This window comes from Hesperophylax consimilis, chromosome 11, assembly GCF_061612785.1.
Source record: "Hesperophylax consimilis isolate HC1 chromosome 11, BYU_Hcon_1.0, whole genome shotgun sequence".
Classification (NCBI taxonomy): Eukaryota; Metazoa; Arthropoda; class Insecta; order Trichoptera; family Limnephilidae; genus Hesperophylax; species Hesperophylax consimilis.
Window position 1 is genome coordinate 6,764,750 of NC_142846.1, and position 18,065 is coordinate 6,782,814.

The 18,065-nt window shown below is 34.5% G+C and overlaps 1 protein-coding gene across 1 annotated transcript in view; it reads left to right on the plus strand.

The window, feature by feature from the left end:
• The window catches only part of LOC149419718 (cathepsin L-like peptidase), a 35,416-nt gene extending 17,666 nt beyond the window's left edge, over window positions 1–17,750 (plus strand). The window contains exons 5-6 of the mRNA XM_089637531.1: window positions 11,708–11,909; window positions 17,586–17,750. Of these exons, the coding sequence (XP_089493657.1) occupies window positions 11,708–11,909; window positions 17,586–17,750 (367 nt within the window). The remainder of the gene's footprint in view (window positions 1–11,707; window positions 11,910–17,585) is intronic.
• The last annotated feature ends 315 nt before the right edge of the window (window positions 17,751–18,065 follow it).

Consider the following 18,065-nt stretch of genomic DNA (forward strand, 5'->3'; position numbering starts at 1 on the left):
AATGTTCATTTTAGAGAATACAAAAATAAATTAACCACGCTCATAAAAAAAACGAAAGAAATTTATTATATAAACAAACTTGATGATTCTGAAAATGACAGTAAGAAAGTTTGGAATATAATCAATGAAATCATGGAAAATAAACAAAAAACCAAAAGTAATACTATTAAGAGTGTAATACAAAACAATAACATAATTAACTGTATTGAAGAACCTAAAAAAGGAGCAAACGCTTTTAATGATTTCTTTGCAAATATAGGAAAGAGTCTAGCAGATAAAATTACCGTGAAAAAAATAAATAATATGTATATTGAAAATATTCCGAATATAGAAACTAAACTTGAACTCTTCGAACCAACCAATCCGTCTGAAATTGTACAAATTATATCAAAAATGCGAGGTGGTTCTGCTCCGGGATTTGACGGTCTCACCGTAAAAACACTAAAAATCATTAAAAATTATGTTTCTACACCAATCTCTCATATTATAAACAATAGCTTTAAGACAGGAGTTTTCCCGAGCACGTATAAGAAAACCATAATCTCTCCAATATTTAAGTCCGGTAGCCCGGAGGACATTTCTAATTATAGACCCATTTCACTCTTATCTAATATATCGAAAATTTTTGAAAAAATTGCTAAAAAAAGACTAACTGCATTCTAAAATAAAAACAAAATTATAAATGAAAATCAATTCGGTTTCACAGAGGGAAAAAGTACCCAAGATGCCATTGCAAAAATTTCATCTAGTATTCAGAGTACCCTGGACAAATCAAATAAATGTATAGGAATTTTTATTGACTTAAAGAAAGCATTTGACAGCATTTCCCATGAAAAACTTATATTAAAATTAAAAGAAAATGGCATTGACCACTTAGCCCTTAAATGGATAGAAAGCTACTTAACAGAAAGACCTCAGATTGTAAAATTAAACCAAACTTTTAGTACACCACTAACAAGTACATTTGGCATTCCTCAAGGCACGGTCCTCGGACCATTACTATTTTTAATGTATGTAAATGACATTTTCCAACAGAAAATCAAAGGTGAATTAATCTCTTATGCTGATGATACTGTTTTATTAATAAAAGGTCAAACATGGGAACTAGTTAACAAACTTGCAAATGAATGTATTAATATCTTAAAATCATGGTTTGATAATAACCTACTCACACTTAATGCTAAAAAAACAACATATGTATTATTTTCACTACAAAAAATACCTAAACACAAAGTAAATATCATAATCCATGATGAAAATTGTGACAATGTCAACTGTAAACTACTTAATCCTATGTGTACTGTAATCAACTCTTCTTCTGAAATCAAATATCTTGGTGTGATCATCGATGAAAATCTGAAATGGAAAAGCCATATTAGGGAGTTAGTAAAGAGAATAAGGAAATGTATATATATATTTGTTAGGTTAAGAAATATTTTAAATGTGAAAATACTAAAAAATGTATATTATGCTCTTGTCCACTCCCTGCTTATTTACGGAATCATAGGTTGGGGAGGATCTTATAAAAACAACCTAAACTCAGTAAAAGTCTCGCAAAAAATTATTATAAAAGTAATACTTAAAAAAAACACTACTTTCCCAACAAAATTGCTTTTTAAATTGTTTCCAGTACCAAATATTGATGATATATTTAAGCAAACTTCCATTATAAAAATGTGTAAAGAAAAAAATAACACAGAATATCAAGAATTTTACAAACTCATGAGAAATGGAAATCAATTTATTACGCCAATCTTTAAAACAACTCAAATGCAAAACCATTATATTTACCAAGCCATAAAAAACTACAATAATCTCCCTTCCGAATTGCGCTGTATTATGAACCAACAAGAACAAATAAATAAAATCAAACTTTTTTCCAAAAAAACTTATATTAAACAAAAATAAAAATATATATATATTTTTCTACTTCCGATTTAGTTGTCCGGGTTAAATCTTCCCCAAAGGAAAAACTTAACCCTTCCACTCACTTTTCCACAAATGATCATCTAGTCAATCAACATTATGTAAGTGCATTATATAAGTAAAATAAATACAAAACAATACAAGAACAACAACACGTCAAATCACCAGATATCAAATGGGAAAAAAATTCACCGTCTCCAGATATTTTCATATCAGAGGGTTCGGCTCGGTAGAACTAATATATATTATTATTATAATATATATTATTATTATATCTCATTATGAATTATGAATCTAAGTAAGAATCGTGGCTCCCTTATCAGGCACAAGAGCTCCTCTTTTCTGATAAGGTATACATGACCAATATTATGAACCTTAATATTATATCTTGCAAAATATGTATGTATTAAAAAAAAAAAAAATAGTGCCACTGTTTTTAAAGGGACATCAAAGACTATTCAAAATGACATATTGGATTCTATAATGGAAGTATACAGCACAGAAGTGAAACGAAAAATTACGGAATGTGAATTTATTGCGATTCAAGCAGATGAAACTACAGATGTCTCTACGACGACGCAAATGGTTTTGATCATCAGATATGAATGGAAGGGCAATATTTATGAACGCTTTTGGAAATACTTAATTCCAACCTCGCATTGCGCTGACGGTTTGTATTAAGCCATCTCTGAAGAACTTCAAGGTTTGAACATCAGTTCAAATAAATTGATAGCTCACTGCTATGATGGAGCCTCAGTTATGAGTGGAAGGGTTGGAGGGGTTCAAGCAAAAATTAAGGCTTATTTTCCATTTGCTAATTATGTTCATTGCTATGCTCATCAGCTGAATTTGATAGTCGAAAAAAGTGTTTCACAAAGCAATGTAATAAAAACGTTCTTCGCACATCTTCACGCATTTCCAATTTTTTTTTTCGAGGTCTCCTAAACGAACAAACGTGTTAAACGATGTAATGAAAAAGAAAATCCCTTTTGCCCCATCAACAAGATGGAATTTCAACATAAAAACTGTGAGAACTGTTTTGGCATACTCAGAATTGTCGATACAATGTATGGAAACTATTTTAGAACAAAATAATAATAATTCGAATACTATAAACCAGGCCAGTATGTTATTGCATTATCTTAAGGATGAACAGTTTATATATTGGTTAGATTTCTTCAAGAAGATTTTACTCCATTGTGACATTTTGTTTCACCAATTACTTCACTCTTTGGATACCATCATGATTAAGAAAAATATATATCAATTTGAAAAATGCATTCAGACAGTTCGTGATTCCATAGACCAAACAGGTGAACCCAAAGCAAAAAGAAATAAAACGGTGAACTATGCAACTTGCATCAAAGTATGTGATATTATCTTACAACAGATCAAAGACAGATTCAAGTTTACTAACCACTAGCTTTTTGCCCGTTGCAGGCAACTAATGGGTAAAAATTATTCGAGTAAGGGGATGTAAAAAAAAAAAAAATTACATGTATTTTGCTGTTGAATGTGGATGAAGCAAAGAGTGTGTTTCGACACTTTTGCATTTTGCCCGAAACTAATGGGTAAATATTTGGTTTAATGTTTGAGTGTGAATAAAGCCATGAGTGTGGGACTACAAAATTTAAAAAACAAATGTATATTTGGAGAAAAAATGGCACCAAGGAGCTGACTGATCATTTTTTCACCGAGCCGTTCGGGTTGTGCAGGTCGAGACGCGTAATTTGATACCCATATCGTATGTACGGTTTTTGTCAGCGACACTCTTGAAAAGTCCCAGGGAGTTTTATTTTGGAAAAAGAATTGCTCAATTAACACGAAAAATTTAAAAACTTTTAAAAATGTAATATGTATGTTTGCATATAAATGAAACAATGAGTGTGTGACCACAAATGTATTAAAATATATGTATGTTTAGAAAGAAATGGATATTTTGAGAAAAAAAAGTGCCAAGGAGCTTACTGATCATTTTTTCACCGAGCCGTTTGGGTTGTGTAGGTCGAGACGCGTAATTTGATACCCATATCGTATGTACGGTTTTTGTCACCGACATTCTTCAAAAGTTGTTATTTTGGAAAAAGAATTGCTCAATTAACACGCAAAATTTAAAAACTTTTAAAAATGTAATATGTGTTTTGGCATATAAATGAAACAATGAGTGTGTGACCACAAATGTATTAAAATATATGTATGTTTAGAAAGAAATGGATATTTTGAGAAAAAAAAGTGTTAAGGAGCTTACTGATTTATTTTTTCACCGAGCAGTTCGGATTCTTTAAGTCGAGACGCGTAATTTGATAGCCATATTCTATGTTCGGTTTTCGTGACCGACATTCTTCAAAAGTTCCAGCGAGTTTTATTTTGGAAAAAGAATTGCTCAATTAACACCCAATATTTAAAAACTTTTAAAAATGTAGTATGTGTGTTTGCATATAAATGAAACAATGAGTGTGTGACCACAAATGTATTAAAATATATGTATGGTTAGAAAGAAATGGATATTTTGAGAAAAAAAAGTGCCAAGGAGCTTACTGATCATTTTTTCACCGAGCCATTCGAATTTTGTAAGTCGAGTCGCGTAATTTGATACCCATATCGTGTGTACGGTTTTTGTTAGCGACATTCTTCAATCAGCGTCCTTGAGGTAATTTTTGGCAGAAATGGCTTTAAAAGAATTATCATTATGGAGGAAAAAAGTTGTCATTTCAAACTCAATTTATTTAAAAAAAAAAAAAAATTACCGAAAAAATATTTTCATAACGCAATTAGGTACCTACTCGTTAAAAAATAAAGAGATAAAAACTTTAAATATATATGGCTCCCGGGGCGACGGTACCCATGCCCGCCTCCCAAATGTAATGATTATATTACAAATACTCAAACTGGAAAAACTTTTGATTAAAAAAATGTAAATTTTACAAAACAATTAACATCGCTTCACCCTATTAACTTCTGCGCTCCTGGTACAAATTATAAATTTGCGTGACGCTATTTATGTAGTATTTCACTACGGGGCGACGGTACCCGTGCCAAATTATTTTTAATAAACTTAATTTTATACCGTTCAAAAGCATTATCGATTTTAAAAAGATAAACTGCCAAAGTAAGTACCTGAACAGATATGATAGTTTTTTTTTAATTTTAAATCCATACGTTATATAACAACACGACGGACCTTACCTAGAAAACGGGCTAAAACACGTTCTCAGTACCTGCCTACCTAGGACCTCTACCCGGTACCATCTGTGTAGGTACCTGCACCTACTATTAAAAATTTACCGAAAAAATATTTACATAACGCAATTAGGTAACCTACACGTTAAAAAGTAAAGAGATGAAAACCTTAAATATGAATGGCTCCCAGGCAAACCTTACCCAACTTCTGCGCTCCTGGTACAAATTATAAATTTGCGTTACGTTATCGATGTAGTTTTTCACTACGGGGCGACGGCACCCGTGCCAAATTATTTTTACCAAACTTAATTTTATACCGTTCAAAAGCATTATCGATTTAAAAAAATAAACTGCCAAAGTAAGTACCTACACAGATTTTATCGTTTCTTTGAATTCACAACCCTAAAATAAAAGCACGTCACTTCGCTGATTGTCTATGATTGGCTATTATTTCTGATTGGCCAAAAGCCCGACTGATTAAAAATGGCATTTTTTTGTTAAAATAGCTAATGTCAAACTTTAGCCGGTTATTGTGAGACATTTTGAACCGAGCGCCATATGTAAGACGGCTGATAAACGTTCCTAAACCTTCGGACGATGATTTTTTTGATAATTTTAACCGTAGACTGCGCCTTTTTGACGGAATTCAATCATCAGGATGACCATGCAGATTTGATAAAAAAAGTCGTACCACGTGGTTTTGCGTGACCACGTGACTATTTTTTTTCCAATGATACCACTATGCAAAGAAAAACATTTCCACTTAAATTAAATCAATTAGCCTAAAAGTGAGGAAATTCGTAAAATTTTGGGTGAAATTAAAAAAAAAAACAACGAACACTGATTTAATCAGACCCGACGCTCGATCAAAATCAATCGTCTTTTTCATTTACGTTAGAGTAATGCGAAAAACGAAACATTTTCGAGCAAAAGAGGCGCACGAAATTTTTTTTAAATCATTTCGCGTTCAGGGTGCGTTCGAAATTGAATCAAAATATAAACGGTGAAGGAGAAAAAATTTTACAGATCGATGGCGATCGATGAAAACGAAACATTGAGAAAATGCACCAAAATTTGGCCGTTTCGAAACCTCGCATGTGGCAACACTCGCGGGGAAAAACGTTGATTTGTCGCCGGGAAGCTCTGCTGATTAAACGGCCGCAAATCAACTTTTTGTGTGTTAGGCCATCCCGGCGGCCGAAGAGTGTACTGCGTTACTTTTGTATGGCGCGCCTTGAGCGCTTCCAGTTTCCGCCACCAGAGGTTCCTCAAATTTTTGTCAACATCTTGCCCCGAACGAATCTAACAGTAAACATTTACATTAAAACTCTTACTGACTCGTTTTTTCGGTTTTTACAGACCGAATTGAACCTCGGCTTCTATACGGACGGGAAGGCGTCTCGGTTGACTTTCGCCTGAAGCCCGAAACAAATGAAAGGCAACTTTTTTTCTCGCACGCCAAAACGAACCTCGAGGCGTATCGAATTGAGGGGGAGGGCGGTCGCTTTTCGCATAAATGCCCCCCGAAAAAAAAAACAATGAAACTGAGTATTACTATATGTACTAGCTTTTTCCCGTTGCAGGCAACTAATGGGTAAAAATGTGGTGCGTGGTGTAGTAATTGAATGTAGATGAGGCGAGGGTGTGGGACTACAAAATTAAAGAAAAAAATGTATATTTGGAGAAAAAAAAGAGCCAAGGAGCTAACTGATCATTTTTTCACCGATCCGTTCGGGTTGTGTAGGTCGAGACGCGTAATTTGTTACCTATATCGTATGCACGGTTTTGGTCAGCGACACTCTTGAAAAATCCCATGGAGTTTTATTTTGGAAAAAGCATTGCTCAATTAACACGCAAAATTTAAAACTTTTAAATAAAAAATGTTTCTAAATGTAATATGTATGTTTGCATATGAATAAAACAATGAGTGTGTGTCCACAAATGTATTAAAATATATATTTTTTGACGAAAGAAATGAATATTTTGAGAAGAAAATTTGCCAAGGAGCTTACTGATCATTTTTTCACCGAGCCGTTAGCCATTATTGTTAGGGTTGTGTAGGTCGAGACGCGTAATTTGATACCCATATCATATGTACGGTTTTTGTCACCGACATTCTTCAAAAATCCCAGCGAGTTTTATTTTGGAAAAAACATTGCTCTATAAACACGCAAAATGTAAAAACTTTTATTGGAAAAAATTATATTAAAAAAAAACAATTAAATAATCCGTTTTTAATAGTTAATAACTCTCCCAAACTTCTGTGCTCCTGGTAGATTAAAGCGTCCTCGAGGTAATTTTTGGCAGAAATGGCTTTATAAGAATTATCATTATGGAGGAAAAAAGTTGTAATTTCAAAATTAATTTATTTAAAAAAAAAATTACTGAAAACATATTTTCATAACGGAATTAGGTACCTACTCGTTAAAAAATAAAGAGATTAAAACTTTAAATATATACGGCTCCCGGGGCGACGGTACCCATGTCCGCCTCCCAAATTTAATGATTATATTAAAAATACTCAAACTGGAAAAACTTTTGATTAAAAGAATATTTATTTTACAAAACAATTAACATCGCTTCACCCTATTAACTTCTGCGCTCCTGGTACAAATTGTAAATTTGCGTGACGCTATTGATGTAGTTTTTCACTACGGGGCGACGGTACCCGTGACAAATTATTTTTATCGAAATTTACTTTATTTCGTTCAAAAGCATTATCGATTTTAAAAAGATAAACCGCCAAAGTAAGTACCTGAACAGATTTGATCGTTTTTTTTAAATTTTAAATCCATACGTTATATAAAAACACTCCGGACCTAACCTAGAAAACTGGCTTAAACACGCTCTCAGTACCTGCCCACCTAGGACCTCTACCCGGTACCATCTGTGTAGGTACCTGCACCTACTTTTAAAAATTTACCGAAAAAATATATACATAACGCAATAAGGTACCTACATGTTAAAAATAAAGAGATGAAAACTTTAAAAATGAATGGCTCCCAGGCTAACCTTACCCAACTTCTGCACTCCTGGTACAAATTATGAATTTGCGTGACGTTATCGATGTAGTTCTTCACTACGGGGCGACGGTACCCGTGCCAAATTATTTTTACCAAACTTAATTTTATACCGAAAGAAAAACATTTTCACTTTAATTAAATCAATTAGCCTACAAGTGAGGAAATTCGTAAAATTTTGGGTGAAATTAAAAAACAAATCAACGATACTTGTTTAAATCAGACCCGACGCTCGATCAAAATCAATTGTCTTTGTAATTTACGTTAGAGTAATGCGAAAAACGAAACATTTTCGAGCAAAAGAGGCGCACGAAATTTATTTAATCATTTTGCGTTCGGGGTGCGTTCGGAATTGAATAAAAATATAAACGGTGAAGAAAAAAAAGTTTTACAGATCGATGGTAATCAATGAAAACGAAACATTGAGAAAATGCATCAAAATTTGGCCGTTTCGAAACCGTGCGTGTGGCAACACTCGCGGGAAACGTTAATTTGAAGCTGTGCCAATTAAACCTCGACAAATTCAATTTTGCCTGAGAGGCCATCTCGGCGGCCGAAGAGAGTACTGCGGTACTTTAGTATGGCGCGCCGCGAGCGCTTCCAGTTTCCGCCGCCAGAGGTTCCTAAAATTTTTGTCGACATCTAGCCCCGAACGAATCCGGTCGAGTTGGTCGGGGAATTATTTCCATAGAAACTCTTACTGACTCATTTTTTCGGTTTTTACAGACCGAATTGAACCTTGGCTTCTATACGGACGGGAAGGCGTCTCGGTCGACTTTCGCCTTAAGCCCGAAACAAATGAAAGGCGACTTTTTTTCTCGCACGCCAAAACGAACCTCGAGTCGTATCGAATTGAGGGGGAGAGCGGTCGCTTTTCGCATAAACGCCCCCCGAAAAAAAACAAAGAAACTGAGTATTACTATATGTTTTTATTTATTAGCATCAAAATTATTTTATTGTGAATACTTTACTCAATATAAAGAAAACTTTCCTCAAAGTGATTTCAATGAAACAGTGAACACGTACATCTTTTTAGATAAATTTAAATTGAAAAATGAACTATGTGCTATATACGGGAGAGATGATTTCTCTAACGCCGATGGTGCAGTGGCAATCTTGCAACTCTTTAATATAAATAATTTAGTCGAGTCGTTTTCGGAGTGTGTGAAGCTTTTTAAAATAATATGTACAATACCTATGACATCTGTGGAAAGCGAAAGGTATTTTTCTACCTTAAAACGAATTAAATCATTCTTGCGAAACACGATGAGTCAAGACCGTTTGAATGCTTTATCTGTACTTAATATTGAAAAAAAAATTTTGCAAACAATCCCAAATTTCACTTCAAAAGTGATAGAAGTTTTTGTTCTTCACAAACAACGTATAATAGACCTAATCTACAAATAAGGTAGGTGGAATAATTATTTTTACCCATAATCTTTTTGCCATATTGTTTTTATTTTGGATTGTCAGTGAACCACCACCTTTTTAGGGCAGCGGCCGCCACTGATCCTAACCTAACCTATAATAACCCAACCTAACCTAACCTAAAATTACTCAACCTAACCTATATACTAACTTAACCTATACCAACCCAACCTAACCTAACCTAGCATAACCCAACCTAACCTATCCTAACCCAACCTAACCTATAATAACCTTTCTTGAATATTTCTTTATTTATAAAACAAATCTAAATACCTTTTTTTTATTTTTTTGCTCGGCTAAAATAGTGCCTACCTAGTATTTGCATAGAGTAAATGGTAAAAATTCTAGCCACTCATATCAGGAATACCAACAAAAGAAAATGTCATCAATAGAAATAATTCCGGCTGTCATCCAATACAACGAAAGCAAATTTTCATTTTACTTAATTAAAAATTAAAATGCTAAAATTAAAAATTGCCCAAATGGTGTTGGATTCCTTTTATATTATTTAAGGTAAGTCAGAAGGTTTTATTTAAAAAATATTTCGTATTATCCTTGTCCAGCGATTCCGAATAATTACCTAAATATATATTGTATAAATATATTATATATATATTTATATAATAATTGTGTATATTATATAAAAATATATATATGGCAAAATGATTGTTTTACTTTACATATAAGTACATTTTTTTTTTTTTTTTTTATAGTGAATACCTCACAAGAGTCCCAACTGCTCCCGTCTGGAGCCAGTGAGACTATGGCATCCCCAATTGGGGGATGTTGTGAGGCTGAAGGTAAGTGGGGAATGGAAAGAGGAAGGTGGGGAAGTACCTGGCTATTCAGATCTAGTCACTAAACACGGCTAAAGCCATTTGGAGCAACGTTTCAATTCTGAATGGTGGTCTTACACCAGGGCGATACTGGTAGTATTTTCCACTCTGGAACGTGCCGCAAATATACTATATATTATTTTAATTAATTAATTGTGAAATAACACAAACTAATCAAATAAAATTTATTTGCGCACGCCGGGTTCGAACCCGCGACCTTCGGAATGGCAGTCCAATGCGTTACCACTGGACTATGCCGGCCGTCAGATTAGAGATTTGTTTGCTAATTTTACAACCAACGAAGCGTTTCTGTCTTCCGATTGTAATTCATGTTATTTTATTGGGTTGTCAGTGCCCATATTTCTTACAAACACACGTGTATTATGCGTTAACTTCATATCGGTGTTCTGTCAAAATAGTGCGAAATTATAATTTACGTAAATAATATTAAATATCAATATTTTTCAAAATCGTCCATGCAAAAAGTTTTGTCTGTTGTCATTAAGTTAAATCAAATGTTTGTTTTATTTGTAAATGCGTATTAAAAAAATTGTTTTACGTAAATAATTACCGTTGCTTGAATAAATGAAAATGAAATATTTGTATATCGCTCTTATGCGCTCTGTCGGCCAATAGGAAAACTACTCCAGGGCCGGTAAAGGACGGATTGACATTTTTAAGGGACCTTGGAATGTTTGATTCTTGACAGACCTTAAATATATAAAACATAATTGTGGATAATTTTTACTGTCATCATCACTTTTGGCTCTACAACCCCTGGTGGGTCTTGGCCTCCTCAAGAGTCTTCCTCCACTCATCTCGGTCCTGCGCCAGCTCTCTCCAGTTTCGAAGCTCTAAGGCAGACAAATCTTTGAGGACATTGTCGCTCCATCTTAACCTTGGCCTTCCCAGGCTCCTTCTCCCTAACGGTTTTGAGCTCAGCAGGGACTTTGGTTACTGGTTTTTTATGGTTTTTATTGTAATGTAATTAATTCAATGGATTTAACTTTCTAAAACATGTTTTCTTCGATATTATCCAAAAAATATATGATCAGAAACGATGCTTTTGAAGAAATCTCGTATTACATAAGGCGATCCTATTTTAGTATTAAATCGGGTATTAATTTTCAAGTTAGCGGAATTTACCCGAAACATACAATTTGAATTCGACCAATCAGAGGGACTAGACCGTCCAGACGCTAGCGTAATAATATTATAGATGTTTGTAATATATAAATCAACCAGTGACGATCCGTGAATTTTCAGTCAGCTCACGAAAAGAAAAGAAAACATTTCGTTATCAGAATTTATTTTCAGATACGACCCTATAAACTCAGGAGCAAACGTCACCGGCTACGTGACCATATCAACGAGCGATGATGATAAGTTGACGGAAGCCGTGGCCCTCAAGGGGCCGGTGGGGGTGGGCATGTACTTCGGATACATATCCTTTTCTAAATACAAGGACGGGATTTATTTCAAGCCAGAGGACACTTCAATTCAAGACCCAAATCATGCAGTGAGTACAAATATTTATGCTGATATTTGAAAGCACCGTGATTTATTAACCTGAACTTTGTGAAACATCGAATAAAAGTCTATAGTTTTCATATTCATTTGAATGGCAAGCGATGTCGCCGCTGACTTGGTATTTTTTGGTTCTAGCCGATTAAGCACGCGTTCTGTGTTGCATCAAATCAAATAAAAAAAACTGTTAAATCTGAATTCGCTTACAAATAAGGATTGTGAATAATTTAAACACGGACGAAAAAAAATTGTGTTTGCTAAAATTGTGTGATAGTATGTGTAGGTATGAACAAGGTTCACTTACCACTGTATCTCTGAGAAGAAACACACAACACAATCACAATATAGTAAGTTCCACCGCGATACATCGGGGTAATTATCGCCACAATAAAACGAAGGGGTACTGAACCGGTATTAAGCGCTTTCAAGTTAATCAATTTCCTTCATTTGGTTTGAACGAGATTATGTGCACGAAAAACACCAACAGCTTGTTTCCAGTGGTTCAATTTTTTTTCATACACTCGCCTGATATCGTAATTCGCCATCTCTTTTGATTTTCACAGTGATGGTGAAATGCAAACTTAATTGTTTCTACTCAGGAGAGACATACATACAGGTAGGTGATATAGATAGGTACCATATGTAGGTACTGTAGGTAGGTACTGTAGGTAGGTACTACCGGTAGGTACTACAGGTAGGAATTACAAGTAGGTACTATAGGTAGGTACTATAGATAGGTGGAAGAGAGTCACGGACGTATATATAGCTTTGATAAGGGGGGGGTCCGCAAATTAAAAAAAAATATATAAGGTCATGTTTTCGTGAAAAAAATAGTCAGTCTTAATCAATCAGCCTTTATTTTTAAATATTATTTATATATAAATCATTCAGTCTCTGATATTTGAACTAAAAATAAACATAACATAATTATCGCTCCTTATTTAAATAAAATCGCTTCGTTCATAACATAAAAAAAGAAATAACATAAAATAAAAGGTGGAAAACAAAATAACTTTTTTTTATACCTAATTTGTTAAGGTACACTAAACAAAAATACTCTTTCATCTTAAGAACAAATAATTTGTTTTAAAATTGAAACACCTTTTATTTAATCACATAACCAAATAATTTATTCTAAACTTTGGTCATATTGTAAGGCACTCTTTTTAATGAACTACAATTATAAAATTAAAATCAAAAAGTATCATCCTACCTAAAATAACAAAATATTTTTAATGCAAATAATACTTAATGTATGAAAAAAATAAGCGTTTTCTCTCAAGCTAAATGAAGAGCTTTCATCTTAAGAACAAAATAATTTCTTTTAAACTTTGGTCGTATTATTATGACACTCTTTTTAATGAACTACAATATAATTAAAATTAAAAATTACCTACCTACCTACAGTAACACTAACAAAATATTGTAAATTCAAGTTATACATGAAAATAAATGTAGTTTTCTCTCAAACAAAAAAAACTGACACGAGATTCATTGTTTTACAACTACTATTAATTAAAAATTATCATTCCTTATTTCAAATAAATGGTTGTGCTTTTTTAAATAAGTTATAACTTCTTCGTAAATAATATAAAAAAATAAACAGTATCTAGGTATTACCTGTGTGAACATTATTAACGAATAACATAAAATAAAAGGTAGAAAACAAAATTACTTTTTTAGGTGCACTAATTTCTTTAGGTACCTACCTACACTAAACAAAAAATACTCTTTCATTTTAAGAACAAAATAATTTCCTCTAAACTCTGGTCATTTTGTATGGCACTCTTTTTAATGAACTACAATATAATTAAAATTAAAAAGTACCATCCTACCTACAATGACAAAATATTTTTAATGCAATAATACTTATTTGAATATAATGAAAATAAAAAGTGTTTTCGTGGCTCGCAGTTCAGTGCACCGAACATGTCCGACCGCAGGACGAAATCTCCCGAATTCAGTTTCGGTTTCGACCGTAGTTTCGGCTGGATGGCGGCCGAAACCGAAACTAAGCCGAAACTCGTTTTTTGGCCGAAACTAGGCCGAAACCGAAACCGAAAGTTCGGTCGGACACTACTTTAAAGTAATACATTTAGTCTTTTACGTTTAATTGCTAACTGATTAATAATTTCTTCGGAATCAAGTTGCACCGCCAGATCTCGGTGTACGCTCATTAAAGCCAGACCAGTAAGTCTTTCGTCGCCCATTTTATTTCTTAGGTAAGTTTTTAACCTCTTTAATGTAGAGAAAGATCTTTCAGGGGTTGCAGTGGACACTGGGAGTGTGGCTAAAATAATTAGAAGCTTTTTTATTAAAGGGAAAAACTGATCATCGCAGTTATCGATGGTGTCGATCACAGTTGCAGGTTTTTGTGCTACAGATTTCCAGTGATTGTGCCATATCTTATATTCACTCAGAAATATTGTGCCTTTATTTTTCCCACCCAGAAATGTTTGTGTAATCTTGTTAAGATTTTCTTTTATCCTGGAGTCATTACTGGTTTTTTCAGGTAGCAGCATTTGAATTCCTTCGATCGTCGATTCATGTGGTTTAAAACGAGCGTCGAGTTCTGTAATAACATGATCAATGAAAGGGTAAAACACATTTCGTCGGAAGTATATTTCGGCAGTTTCTGCTGCAATATTATTGCGCAGGGTTTGCCTTCCAGTTATTCTTGGCATTACTATATCGCTTGAACTCATCTGCTGTGCTTGCTCAAAAAGAATTGCGAACTGACTTTCGTTCCGAACATTTAGTAAAGTCGTTTTTACATTTTTTGTATATTCGCAAATGTTGGTCAAATCGACATTGACTTTCTGCATTGCTTTGTTAAGGTTTGCTGTATATGAAAAAACTTTTCTCAGTATAACTAAAGAAACAATAAACTGGCTGTTATCCATAGCGATTTGAAGATGGTATGCTTGAGTAGCGACGTCGCTACTAGCAGCATCTTGAAGTGCCACAAGTGTTTCGCATATAACGGGAACCATTTCTGCAAATCTTTCGACAGCCACGTGTTTCTCGGTCCATCGTGTCTCACAAAGAGAGATAAGCGTTGAATGAGATGAATTAATTTGATCCGCAATTTTCTTCAAAAGTCCGTCACGAAGCGGTGATAGGCGAAAAAAGTTTATTACGCTCTTAATGGTTCCGATACAGTTACGTATTATTGGTATCTCACATGAATGCGCTAAAACTAAGTTGAGAACATGAGCAACACAGTGTACGAATTGCGCTCTCGGGTATTGCTCTGCGATTATTGTTCTTACGCCCCGTAACCGGCCGCTCATCACTGCAGCGCCATCATAGCCTTGACCAATCCATTTATCCATATCCAAATTATATGATAAGAGATGTGATATAATAGTCGTTGCCAAAGCTTGAGCTGAAACATCTTCTACGTGGATGAATTCTAAAAAATCTTCCCGTATAACCGATTTCCCAGATGAGCAGTGTACGTATCGTAAACATAACGCTAATTGTTCTCGCCGTGATATGTCTTGTGTTTCATCAGCAATTACAGTAAAAAAACCAGCCTCTTTGACCCTATTAAGTACTTGCGCTTGAATAGCACTACCACATAGTTCAATCACTTGATTTTGAATTCCTGGTGACGTATACATGGCTCTACTGTGAATGTTTTGTGTTAGTAAATGATTTTTAAGTGCTTCATCGCCAGATCGCGCACGAAAACGAAGAAGTGCTCTAAAACTACCATCATTATGTTCGGGTTCATTTATCCCAATTTCTCCAAAATCACGACTTCCTCTTAGTGCTATTTCTTGCCTTCCACAAAGAATAATTGTTTCAACAATGGCTTTCAATCTTTTTCTGTTCTCTTCGGCAATTTTACTGTTTTCTGCATTCATGCACTCTATAACATCAAACGTTTTTCCTTCCATGATCCTTGCAAAATTTGCTGCCTGCTCAACAGCAAATTTATGATACTTAGTATCTGCATGGTGATCAAAGCTCTCTAAAGCTTTCTTCCAGTAAGTAAATGGCTTACTAATCAAGGCTCCAAGTTCTTGCTGACCACGACCGCCATGCTTTTTTCCAAATAAAACACATACTTTGCAAAGTGCTCCCTGCATGACGTTTGAATATACAAGCCATGAGTACCTGGTAGTCCAATGGCGTTGAAAAGAAAGTTTCTTTTTACCAGTGATAGTGACTGGAAATTTAAATGTATCCGGAGGGGTCCAAAGCTCTTTTAATGCTCTCAGCTTTTCCTCGTCATTGCTTGGAGGATGACATACGTAGAGCGCAATATCATAACCCGTCCTGGCTGCGGCTGCGGACGTAGCCGAACACAAATCCATCCTGGCTGTAACAAAGACATATTTGACTAAAACATCTTCAAACAGCTTTTTGGTCATATTTAATTGTAAGAATAATAATAATAATTTGTGACTCTAATACTCTAATCCATACTATAATTAAATCGTAAGCGTTCCGTTTCTGTAAGTACATAAATATTTACAAAAAAAAAACAATTCATACGCACTATAATTATGTTACTGAGGTCAATAAAATAGTTATTAAATTTTTTGTCTGTTTGTCTGTGCGTTTGACCACGCTAATCTCAGAAACGGCTTAATCGATTTGTATGCGGTTTTGTTTAACATTTTAGTCTATGTTTCATTCCAATCGGTTCATAAACTAAAAAGTTATGTTAAGAATAAGAATTTTCAACTAAAAATTAAGTCTACGCGAACAATGTCGCGGGCACCAGTTAGTTGTTAGTTAAATATAATTGTATTTCTTTCTGTTAAAAGGCGAAATGATTTTATAACACTTAGGTACACGTCGCATATACACTGAAATTACCATTTGTCAAATATTTTATGCTCACTGCAAAACATTTGTTTACAGAAATTCTCTGGGAATAAAAATAAGAGCAGGATAAAAGTTTTTAAAATTCTAGTAACTGGGTTCCTTCCTAATAAAATAAACAAGAGACTTACCTTTCTTCACTTCATCGTCATCAGTATCTGTGGATGGCCCCGCTCTATTTATTCCTACTTCTTCAATATGACAGGATTCCACATTGTCTTTTGATAAAAGTTCATTGGGATTTGGTCTCTCTTTCTTAGAAAAAAAACTCAAAAGAGATACCTGATTTGATCGTTTCATACTTTTTAAATGCGACACTTCTTTCTGTATTAAAACAACTGACAACTGCGCAACGCGAAGAGACAAAATAGACTAAACTAGATTCTAGCTTGGTATGGTGCGCGCGGCCGAAACGCGGGCGGCGGCGGCACGCCGCGGCGGGGGCACTGCCCATTCCCCCGCTCCCCGCACTGTGGCGGACTTAAGAAACTATCGTATTCTACAATCGGCGCGGTGCAATGGGGGGGGTCCGGACCCCCAAGACCCCCCCCTTATATACGTCCGTGAAGAGAGTAGGCACTTATTTTTCATATTACTCTAGGCCAGAGCTTCAATATTTAGAACTAACGATATAATTAGGGATGCAACGATACCAATACCAGTTTTGGAAGAATGTCCGATTTCGTTCCCGGATCCGGTATTGGTAACGATGGCGAAAAAAGAGATTTAAAAATAATTAAAGCAACTTCAATCTCTATTGACACGGTGCCAGTTTGGAACCATACATTACTTGGAATGCTCACTAGTACAAAATTTAATTTATTTACAGATGCTTGTCGTAGGCTATGGAACTGATAAGTCTCACGGTGATTATTACATCGCTAAAAACTCCTGGGGAGAGGGTTGGGGCAACGATGGTTACGTAAAGTTGGCCAGGAACAAACAGAACCACCGCGGAGTCGCAAGCAACGCATACTATCCCCTTATTGGGTAATATTATTGTACGACAAATACTTCTTTAAGATATTGTATTCATTTTGGCGAGACCCTTATCCATTTAATTCAATTCGATTTATTATTCTAGACATTTTACAGAATTGTTCAAATGTAAAGCGTTTTTTAATTAAATTCATAAATGTCAATTTTTTATATCAAAATGATCTGTTATCTATGATTATCTTGTCTATCGTTTTGAAAAGTTATTAAAATAAACGTTCCAGTTCGTTCTGTCTCCTCAAAACTCGTGTTTAATTTACAGGTTATGAGCCCAGCGTCTTTCGTTTTAAAAGTTAAAGTTACAGTTGTTTTT